At 42.7% G+C, this 12,205-nt stretch overlaps 1 protein-coding gene across 1 annotated transcript in view; it reads left to right on the forward strand.

Moving 5' to 3' along the window:
• Positions 1-11,678, forward strand: part of LOC148506145 (uncharacterized) — a 150,543-nt gene extending 138,865 nt beyond the window's left edge. Inside the window, exon 10 of the mRNA XM_088447195.1 lies at positions 11,313-11,678. Coding sequence (XP_088303321.1) covers positions 11,313-11,486 — 174 coding nt within the window. The 3' untranslated portion in view covers positions 11,487-11,678. The remainder of the gene's footprint in view (positions 1-11,312) is intronic.
• Positions 11,679-12,205: the final 527 nt, after the last annotated feature.

Consider the following 12,205-nt stretch of genomic DNA (forward strand, 5'->3'; position numbering starts at 1 on the left):
ACAAAGAAAACATAAACGTAAATCCTAGCCCTGTCGGGGCACTAACTTCACAGGTAGTTCCCTCACTACCAAAAACTGGCAGGGCCTAATGCCCTCGCCAGCAACAAAGCACAGCACAGTACTCACAGATAGGTTTTCCAAGTGTCTCTGAGCAAACTCCCTGTCTGCTCTCCCAGGTGAGACAATCAGCCCTAAATACACTAGGCTTATATTGGCCACTCTCAGGTGGAAAACTAACAACCTGTTACCAGGCTGCGAGAACCAAAACCTGGAGTGGCCGTGGGTGGAGCCCTCCCTCTCCTCTCACCCACAACCCCCAGGTCCCAAACCGGCTTTTCAAAAAGCCGAAACTCAAGCCTGCTACACTGCAGACTTTCTCCTGGGGGTTTAAAACACATAATGACAGGAATCTGGGACAAATGTACCTGCCACAGACCACTTTACCAGTGATCCTATCACAATATATATATATATATATATACACTGTGTATGTGTGTATATATATATATATATATATATATACTGTGTGTGTGTAATGTGTATGTGTGTGTATATATATATATATATATATATATATATATACTGTGTATATATATATATATATATATACTGTGTGTATGTGTGTATATATATATATATATATATATATATATATATATACTGTGTGTGTATATGTGTGTATATATATATATTAGGGGTGAGCGGGTTCGGATTTCTGAAATCCGAACCCTCCCGAGCCCCCTCGATCCGAGGCAGATCCGAGTCAGGCTCGACTTTTCCCGCCCTGACTCGGATCTGAAATCGAGGCAAAACGTCATCATCCCACCTTCCGGGTCTCGCGGGTTTTGGAACCTATATAAGGTACCCGCGTCGGCGCCATTTTCTGTGTTTGTGAATTGTGTGCGCAGTAGCCGCACGTGCACCAACAAAGTAGTGCCAAGCGTGCTCCTGTGTCATAAGTAAAGGGCCGGCTGGCTTGACCATTAAAGGGTGCTGTAACCCCCAAAGTACACTCCAGTCCAAACCAAATAAAAAAATATTTTCTGTGTTTGTGAATTGTGTGTGCAGTAGCCGCACGTGCATCAACAAAGGAGCAGCGCCAAGCGTGCGCCTGTGTCATAAGTAAAGGGCCGGCTGGCTTGACCGTTAAAGGGTGCTGTAACCCCCAAAGTACACTCCAAACCAAATAAAAAAATATTTTCTGTGTTTGTGAATTGTGTGCACAGTAGCCGCACGTGCATCAACAAAGTAGTGCCAAGCGTGCGCCTGTGTCATAAGTAAAGGGCCGGCTGGCTTGACCGTTAAAGGGTGCTGTAACCCCCAAAGTACACTCCAAACCAAATAAAAAAAATATTTTCTGTGTTTGTGAATTGTGTGCACTGTGGCTGCACGTGCATCAACAAAGGAGCAGCGCCAAGCATGCGCCTGTGTCCCATAAGTAAAGAGTTGGCTGGCTCATTTCTTAAAGGGTGGTGTAACCCACAAAGTGCACTACTCTCCAGCAAAAATAAAAAAATATTTTCTGTGTTTGTGTGCGCCTTAACCGCACGTATATATCAATATAACATAAATGGAGGACCAAACTTTCTCCGATAAAAATAAAATAGGGAATGATCAAGAACCACTTCCTCCTAGTGCTGTTGCTGCTGCTGGGAGTTGTTCATCATCCCAGAGAGGAAGTAGGAACACCACTACTTTTATTAAACAATTGACCTTCCAACAGTCCCTAGCGATGAGGATGAAGTACGACAGCAGTCATCCTGAAGCAAAACGTATAACTGAGGCCTTGACTGCTATGTTGGTGTTAGACGTGCGTCCGGTATCCGCCATTAGTGCAGTGGGATTTAGACAATTGATGGAGGTAGTGTGTCCCCGGTTCCAAATCCCGTCTAGATTCCACCTGCATCCTCAAAGCAGCAGCGACAAGCATGCGTCTGTCTGTTAAAGGGTGGTGACACCCTCAAAGTGTGCTCCACAAACAATAAAAATATTCTTCTTTTTTTTTCTGTCTTTGTGAATTGTGTGGGCTGTAGCCGCACTTGCATCCTCAAAGCAGCAGCGACAAGCATGCGTCTGTCTGTTAAAGGGTGGTGTAACCCTCAAAGTGTGCTCCACAAACAATAAAAAAATTCTTCTTTTTTTTTCTGTCTTTGTGAAATGTGTGGGCTGTAGCCACACTGCATCCTTAAAGCAGCAGCGACAAGTGTGCGTCTGTCTGTTAAAGGGTGGTGACACGCTCAAAGTGTGCTACACAAACAATAAAAATATTCTTCTTTTTTTTCTGTCTTTGTGAAATGTGTGGGCTGTAGCCGCACTGCATCCTTAAAGCAGCAGCGACAAGCATGCGTCTGTCTGTTAAAGGGTGGTGTAACCCTCAAAGTGTGCTCCACAAACAATAAAAAAATTCTTCTTTTTTTTTCTGTCTTTGTGAAATGTGTGGGCTGTAGTCGCACCTGCATCCTTAAAGCAGCAGCGACAATCGTGCGTCTGTCTGTTACAGGGTGGTGTAACCCTCAAAGTGCGCTCCACAAACAATAAAAATATTCTTCTTTTTTTTTCTCTCTTTGTGAAATGTGTGGGCTGTAGCCGCACCTGCATCCTTAAAGCAGCAGCGACAAGCGTGCGTCTGTCTGTTAAAGGGTGGTGTAACCCTCAAAGTGCGCTCCACAAACAATAAAAAAATTCTTCTTTTATTTTCAGTCTTTGTGAATTGTGTGGGCTGTAGCCGCACTTGCATCCTCAAAGCAGCAGCGACAAGCGTGCGTCTGTCTGTTAAAGGGTGGTGTAACGCTCAAAGTGCGCTCCACAAACAATAAAAAAATTCCTTTTTTTTTCTGTCTTTGTGAAATGTGTGGGCTGTAGCCGCACCTGCATCCTTAAAGCAGCAGCGACAAGCGTGCATCTGTCTGTTAAAGGATTACATCGGTGACAACATCCAAGTAGGCATGCCAGACAGTCCGTACCTGTACTGGCAGGAAAAAGAAGAAATTTGGAGGTCCCTGTACAAACTGGCTCTATTTTACCTGAGTTGCCCCCCCTCCGGTGTGTACTCCGAAAGAGTGTTTAGTGCAGCCGGGAACCTTGTCAGCGAAAGGCGTAGGAGGTTGCTTCCACAAAATGTGGAGAAGATGATGTTCATAAAATGAATTATCAACTCTTCCAGGGAGACCAGCCTCCAGAACGTACAGAGGGACCTGTGGTTGTGGATTCCAGCGGGGACGAATTAATACTCTGTGAGGATGAGGATGTACACAACACTGAAGAGGGTGAGGAATTGGTGGATGAGGAGGATGAGGATGACATCTTGCCTCCGTAGAGCCAGTTTGTGCAGGGATAGATTAATTGCCAGCTTGTTTTGTGGGGGCCCAAACGAACCAATCATTTCAGCCACAGTCGTGTGGCAGACCCTGGCGCTGAAATGTTTGGTTTGTTAAAGTGTGCATGTCCTGTTTATACAGCATAAGGGTGGGTGGGAGAGCCCAAGGACAATTCCATCTTGCACCTCTTTTTTTTCTTTGAATTATATACTGTTTGGGGCCTAGTTTTTCAAACTGCCATCCTGTCTGCCACTGCAGTGTCACTCCTAGATGGACCACGTGTTTGTGCCGCCCACTCGTATCTCTTAGCATAGTCATCCAGCTACCTCGGTGCAACCTTTTGGATATAAAAACACTATTGTGAGGTGTGAGGTGTTCAGAATAGACTGGAAATGAGTGGAAATTAAGGTTATTGAGGTAAATAATAGCATAGGAACAGAAAAACACACAAATTCGGTGATTTTAGCTGTTTTTATGCTTTTTTTAAAAAAAATACAGATCCAAAACACAAAATCCAGAACCCAAAACACGGAAGGGTGGTTTTGGCAAAACCAATCTTGATCCAAAACACGAAGAAAGATCCAGATCCAAAACCAAAACACGAAAAATGGCCGGTGCACACCCCTAATATATATATACATACACACATATATATAGCCACAGTTCTGCTGGCACTCTGAACAATGCTGTGCCAGAATCCAATATCATACACCTCCAAAAAACAAACTGCACTAAGACACTGGTGTAAAGAACAATAGATTTTATTGTAAAAAGATCAACAGTTTGTATGGTCCTGACGACAAGCTATTGTTTTTTACCCCAGTGTCCTAGTGTCATTTGTTTTTTGGAGGTATATACAGTATTTGGAACCCCCCCTTTCGAATTCCTGCGTTTGCCACTGACCTTGAGATCAGCAGCGGGCAATGGCACGGCTTCCCATTTCAAAAATGGCATCATCATGTCGTCTAATTTTAGCCAGTGTGAGGTGGTGGGAGTCAGTCTGGCGGCCAAGGAGGAGCAAGGAAGAGCTCCTGAATGGTGAAGATGCCGGGGAAGTCCTGGTTGGGCGGCGGCCATGCAAAAGAGCTTAAAGGCCACCGCCTCCCCCCTCTCCAGGTGAAGGTGCAGTCAAATAAACTAAAAACATTCGGTGTTGCGTTGTGTTTTTATTTTAATACATTTCTTTTACAGGGATACTATACATACCAGCAGGCCCTTATTGTCCCGCCTGCTGGTACTTGTGGTTCTCCATGTACCAATATGCAGGGAGACTTGCTGGAACCTGTAGTACCACCTGTAAAGACAACATTAGGTTTTTATTAATGGACTATCAACTCAGAACCCACAGCCCAGGGGTGGCAGTGATAGCCCTGGGCTTCAAGCCTGGCCTTGGGTGCCCTGGAGTGGGGGGATCCCATTATCCCTTTATTGGGGGGATTCCCACTTTCCCAGGAATCCCCGGCCTGAGCTGACTAGATAGGGGGAGATGAATGCTTTGGCTGGGGGACCCCATCAAGTGTGTCCCCTGGCTGTGGCATTAGCCCCCGTGCTAGTGGAGCCCGGTGCTGGGTCATAATATACGGGGAACCCCTACTTGCTTTGTTCCTCATATTTTTACAACCAGTGCCAGCTCCAAGAGCCTGGTGCTGGTTCATCAAACATGGGGGACCTCTACACATTTTGTACCCTGTATTTTTTGAACCAGGGCCAGCTCAATGAGCCCGGGGATGGTTATGCCTCTGTGGGTGGCCTTTGTATTTTTATTTTTTTTTTGGACACCTGAAATCCTGTCCCCATCCAATAGTCAGGTTATTAATTCACATCCTCCCCCTCTACTCCATTATTTATAATTAATAAAATTCCTCATTAATAAATCCCCTTTCCAGCACAGGCAAATGTATTTTTTCAGCAGACTGTTTCAGCGGACACAGATTGGAGGTCTGCTGAAAAATTGGACAAGTGAGTAGCGAGTTTTGGATGTAGAATCTGCAAGCAGGTCTGCAGTAGGATTGTGTAAACAGTCTGATCTGCGGTCTGATCTGCCGTGGATTGAACAAGTTTTTACCCAGCTTAAGAGGAAGACTAGTTTCCTTGGCAAAAGTAACAAACTGTTGGTAAATGTCTACACCTCTAGTTTTTCCTTTCATAGGAAAGAATGTTAAAAACTCCTCCTTGTAACTCATATCAGTGAATACCATTCTTATAAACACAATTAATTGAGAAGTATCCACTATATCAGCTCCTAACTGCCATGTCACAGGCTGTGTTTTAAAAATTACAGTTAGGAGCTTATTGACTGGTACCTTATCTCCATTCTCTTTATCTACTAACAAAGCTTACTAAATAGACCCCTCAGTTCGGTTAGTCATTGCCAATTTGCTCTACTCGTCTCACTGTAGTTTATTGAGATAGGGGCATATCTTTAATTGCTTTCAAGATGTCTTTTTTTAAAAACATTTCTGGCATTAAGGAAAGCTTCCTTCAACATTTCACAATACTTGCCGACATATGGTCTGCCTCCTCTGGGATAGCATGGGGCCTGCTGCAGCATAAGGGGGCATGGCCAATCACATTACCTAGCATTAGGGGCGTGACCACATGAGCTCATCATCATGGCCCATCCCAGTTACACATGATGATGTGATTCAGTGTGTATCGCATCATTGGCCCCTCTGCTGTGAGGGTGTGGGAGGGAGAGCAGGGGGCTCCAGGGGTAGATAACCAACCAGGAGCACCACCTGATTTTTGGTAGCCTCCGGCCATTCCGGCGAGAGTAGGTAAGTATGCATTTCACCATCCTGGAGAGTTTTCTTGTGCTTCACTAAAATATGTGTAATATGATAAGATGCTTTAGCGGCTGCCTGGGCCTGCAAAATATGTTTTGTGAATGTGAGCTGTTGTGCTCCTGAGTTTTCACTTTAGTCTTCCTTAGTTCATCATTAAGTGCAAAGTCTTGATCATATTTCTTATGCAGACTTGAGTAATTTCTCTGTAACTTCTCCTTCTTCACCAGAGCAATATTATCACAACATATTAAACATACATTTGTCTTTAAACATTCATATTCCCATTCCTCATGAAAATGCTAGTTTTTTTTTATCTTTTAGACTCACTCATATTCAGTAAGTGTGCTAAAACACAATTTATATAAAAAATGAATTTTAGGATGAACAATAAATCAGTTTAACCACACGCCTGGCATGGTCGCATTTTTACGACCACATCAGGCTGTGCATTATCTGATCTGGTCACAATAATGCGACCAGTCCAATAAACAGTGTGGTCGGCTGCAGGAAGAGAATCCCGGTCTCTCTGCTTTCCTGCACCCTCCCCGAGTGTCTGCCATGTAACTAATCACTGCTGATCGGTCAGCACTGTAGGACCCCCCCACCACCACCTCCCACCTCCCGGAGCCTGCAAAGACTAGCAGCCACCAGGAAAAGTAAATTAACCCACTCTCACTCAATAAAGTGTACCTGGAGCCTGAAGCCGCTGTGAAAAGGGAAGTCACGATGGTCGCAACGTTCCTGATGTTTTGATGGTGGTGAAGTTTGGAAGGAAAAAAACACTTTGTTACATATATTAAAAAACAAATACATTTTTAAATTAAATCATTTTGGATAAGTTGAGATGCATGTTCTTCACCTAATTCACTCATAAAATAACGACAATTTTCGAGAGTTTTTCAGAAAAAAAATGTGCAAGTGGTTAACAAGGCTTCCCGCCTTGCAGTATCTGTGGCTTTCTGACACTAGAAATGGTGTATATTGGTTCTTGATGCCCTGCCTCTGAATGCTTTCATATATTTTATAATGAATATATTACAAAAGAGATATATTACACTCCCCAAAATATAAATAATTTAGAGCTGCTTTAAAAATATATGAGACAGCTCTCTGCAGTGGCGTAAGTTCATCCCGGACAACCGGAGGTAAGTTATAATTTGGTGTCCGCCCCCCTAAAAAAAGGGAAAATACCATGTATTGGGCGGCCATGACGGTACACTCTGGGTACATATTTACAGCCCTAAGTGGGGTGAATATATTGTGGGCAATGGAGGAGGTGTCCCTACAGTGCCGGCGCCCGGCGGCAGGCACCTCCATTGTGTCCCATTGTTCTGCCCCTGGCTCTCTGGTGTTTTGTAGATAGAGGTACACCGGCCTCAGGACAATTAATGTAGTGCTGCTTTATAAAACATGACACACTGCTGTTTTGTAGATAGATGTACACCGCCCTCAGGACTATTAATTTAGTGCTGTTTTATAAAATATGACACACTGGTGTTTTCTAGATAGAGGTACACCGGCCTCAGGACTATTAATTTAGTACTGATTTATAAAATATGACACACTGGTGTTTTGTAGATAGAGGTACACCGGCCTCAGGACAATTAATTTAGTGCTGCTTTATAAAATATGACACACTGGTGTTTTGTAGATAGATGTACACCGGCCTCAGGACTATTAATTTAGTACTGATTTATAAAATATGACACACTGGTGTTTTGTAGATAGAGGTACACCGGCCTCAGGACAATTAATTTAGTGCTGCTTTATAAAATATGACACACTGGTGTTTTGTAGATAAAGGTACACCGGCCTCAGGACAATTAATTTAGTACTGATTTATAAAATATGACACACTGGTGTTTTGTAGATAGATGTACACCGGCCTCAGGACAATTAAGTGCTGCTTTATAAAATATGACACACTGGTGTTTGTAGATAGATGTACACCGGCCTCAGGACTATTAATTTAGTGCTGATTTATAAAATATGACACACTGGTGTTTGTAGATAGAGGTACACCGGCCTCAACACAATTAATTTAGTACTGATTTATAAAATATGACACACTGGTGTTTTGTAGATAGATGTACACCGGCCTCAGGACAATTAATTTAGTACTGATTTATAAAATATGACACACTGGTGTTTTGTAGATAGAGGTACACCGGCCTCAGGACAATTAATTTAGTACAGGTTGAGTCTCCCATATCCAAATATTCCGAAATACTGAATATTCCGAAATACGGAATATTTTCAGCATGACTGAGATAATGAAACCTTTGATTTTTGATGGTTTAATGTACATAAACTTTGTCTAAGGCACAAATTATTAAAAAGATTGTATAAAATAACCTTCAGGCTGTGTGTATAAGGTGTATATGAAACATAAATAAATTTCATGCATGCACACAAACTATTTTTGATGCACAAAATTATAAAAAATATTGTCTAAAATGACCTGCAGGATGTGTGTATAAGGTGTATATAACACATAAATGCATTCTGTGTGTATATTTGGGTCCCATTTCCAAGACATTTCATTATAATATGCAATTATTCCAAAATACGGAATATTCCGATATCCAAAATACCCCTGGTCCCAAGCATTTTGGATATGGGAGACTCAACCTGTAGTGAGTTGTAAAATATGACACACTGGTGTTTTGTAGATAGAGGTACACCGGCCTCAACAGAATTAATTTAGTACTGATTTATAAAATATGACACACTGGTGTTTGTAGATAGAGGTACACCGGCCTCAACACAATTCATTTAGTACTGATTTATAAAATATGACACACTGGTGTTTTGTAGATAGATGTACACCGGCCTCAACAGAATTAATTTAGTACTGATTTATAAAATATGACACACTGGTGTTTTGTAGATAGAGGTACACCGGCCTCAACAGAATTAATTTAGTACTGATTTATAAAATATGACACACTGGTGTTTGTAGATAGAGGTACACCGGCCTCAACACAATTAATTTAGTACTGATTTATAAAATATGACACACTGGTGTTTTGTAGATAGATGTACACCGGCCTCAGGACAATTAATTTAGTACTGATTTATAAAATATGACACACTGCTGTTTTGTAGATAGAGGTACACCGGCCTCAGGACAATTAATTTAGTACTGATTTATAAAATATGACACACTGGTGTTTTGTAGATAGAGGTACACCGGCCTCAGGACAATTAATTTAGTACTGATTTATAAAATATGACACACTGGTGTTTTGTAGATAGATGTACACCGGCCTCAGGACTATTAATTTAGTACTGATTTATAAAATATGACACACTGGTGTTTTGTAGATAGATGTACACCGCCTCAGGACTATTAATTTAGTACTGATTTATAAAATATGACACACTGGTGTTTTGTAGATAGAGGTACACCGGCCTCAGGACAATTAATTTAGTACTGATTTATAAAATATGACACACTGGTGTTTTGTAGATAGAGGTACACCGGCCTCAACAGAATTAATTTAGTGCTGCTTTATAAAATATGACACACTGGTGTTTTGTAGCTAGAGGTACACCGGCCTCAACAGAATTAATTTAGTGCTGCTTTATAAAATATGACACACTGGTGTTTTGTAGCTAGAGGTACACCGGCCTCAACAGAATTAATTTAGTGCTGCTTTATAAAATATGACACAGCGGCCTTCATTTTTTTAATAGATATTCTTTTCAACTGTGACAGGACAATAAATGTAATGCTGCGTTTAAAATAATAGACAGCACCCTGTGTTTTACAGATAAATGTTACAGCAGACACAGGGCCTGATTCAGCAAGGAACGCAGCTGCTAATACGCACGCAATTGGCCGATTGTTGCGATCTGCACATGCCAGCTATTGCGATCAGGAGTGCGATGGCAGATGCTACGCAGACCCACAGCAGAGTGATTGACAGGAAGTGCCCTTTGTGGGTGGTGACGGAGGGGTGGTCGGGCGAACGCAGGTGTGCCAGTGTGTTTCAGTGCCGTTGCATGGGCGTGCATAAATTATCCACTGCATGGCCATACACAGCCATAGCACTGATAGCGTGCGTGGCTGTTAGCAATTCCTGAGTGAGGTCAGGGCTTGTACCAGGGTGCATATGGGTCCGATGTTACTCGATTTTAACAATTGTTTCACTATGTTGCCCTAGTATACGGATGTGAGTAAGGGGAAGAGGGCGTCCGTATGTCAGGCTGCAATCATGTTGCGAATACAAACATTTACATAGCACCGCTGATATTGGCAACTGCTTTGTGTGCGTATAAGCAGAATTGAGATTCTTAGTGAATCTGACCCACAGGACAGCAAATTTAATGCTGTGTAAAAATAGCACACAGCACCCTGCATTTTACAGATAAATGTTATAGCATGCACAGTATTTCTGCAGCTGCTGTTCACTGCAGCCCCCCAAATGTTTTACCCCCCAAAGGCGCCAAACGGAGAGCTCTCCTGACATGTCTGCGTCATGTCAGCGTTACCAGCAAAATGCGGGCAGTAACGCTGATGCAATATGGACAGTGCCATCTGAGAGCTTTAGCCAATAAGAATCACCTTGATTCTTATTGGCTGGCACTAAACCACATGACCCCAGCAGTGACATCGTAACAGCCACCAATAGAAATCACCTTGATTCCTATTGGCTAGTGACTGCCACCTGACTGGGAAAACATGGCAGCCAGCCGCGGAGCAGCTCCCCACTGGTAATTTCAGCACAGCAGCCAATAAGAATCACACTAATTTTTATTGGGCGCTGCTGGACAGGCCAACATGATCAACTGATCGCATTTCCATGGTTGACCAGTCGATCGCGATTGACTGTTTGGCCACCTCTGCCTTAAGACTTCATATGTGAAACAGCAGCTCCCTTAGGCAATCCCCTTATGCACATATCTAATCCACATTCCAACTGGATCACTTTTCCTTAGTTGATCTTTCAGGTGATTTTTCCTTGTTGTTATGTGAAAAGAAGATAAATACACACTAATGCCACACTATGAGGCTTTTTGTTTTTCTGCTGACTGTCTTCTGATTTATTGCACATTCACTTCTTCAGATATTTAATTGCTTTCTCATGAATATTGTTCCGGTGCACAACATTATTTCTTCCACTATGTGTAGGTGTCAGGTGCTCGCTAATAGGTATCTGATGTTTAGCAGAGTACTTTATTCTGTTCATTTTCTGTACCCTAGAACTCGTACATCTGTGCTGCAGCAATTCACGCAGGAGTGATACCGGTCAGTGGCGGATTCGTGACTTTAAGAAGGGTACCTCTACAGGAGATCTATTTTGAATCTTATCAGAACGGGATCCAAAGCATGCATGCAAATTATTTTGAGACTATAGAATCATTTGTGTTTGTCTAAAAATGAAAACATGTACTAAACAACTAGACAGACAGCCATGGGTGCAACAGGAGAGGGGGACCTGGCATTAGAGTCCTGGAACTGCTGCTCCCTGGTGCATGCCCAGAAGAGGGCAAGATCCTCCAGAGTGCAGGGATCAGTCTCTTTAGGCCTCCAAAAATGTTGCTATGGTGGTGATGATTGCATGTTACACTCTTGCTATACAATAAATAGAACTTTACATGACACCGTGTTCTCTATTTTTATAGTCAGGATTCTAAGACTTATGGACTATTGTTTGCATTAAATGAAATTCTTGTATCTGTATTGTTCAAAATGTAATGTACTAAAAGGGGTTGGGTATGAAATATCAGCAGTCGGGATGCCTGCTGGCAAAATTCCGACAGCGACATCCCGATGCTCGGTGTCCCGACAGAGGTCAGGTAAGTATACTAACCCTCCTCCCCCATTCTCACCTGAACCCTAACCCTCCCCGTTAGTGCCTAAATCTAACCCTCCCCCCTTGGTTCCTAAACCTAACCACTCCCCCTTAGTGGGTGGGATGCAGCAAAGCAAGAAATGCAGTCAAACCCCGAAAATGCAGGTTTGACCTCATTTCTCATATGCACCAAGCCCAGGAATGCAATGTACTCCAGGGCTTGGTTGCAGTGACTTCCTGTTGGCATTACCATATAGAAGCCTATGGGCCTCTATTGGGAGAGTGCTGTGAGATGGATCCA

This window comes from Taudactylus pleione, unplaced genomic scaffold (genome assembly GCF_031769625.1).
Source record: "Taudactylus pleione unplaced genomic scaffold, aTauple2 ptg000423l, whole genome shotgun sequence".
In the NCBI taxonomy this organism is placed as follows: Eukaryota; Metazoa; Chordata; class Amphibia; order Anura; family Myobatrachidae; genus Taudactylus; species Taudactylus pleione.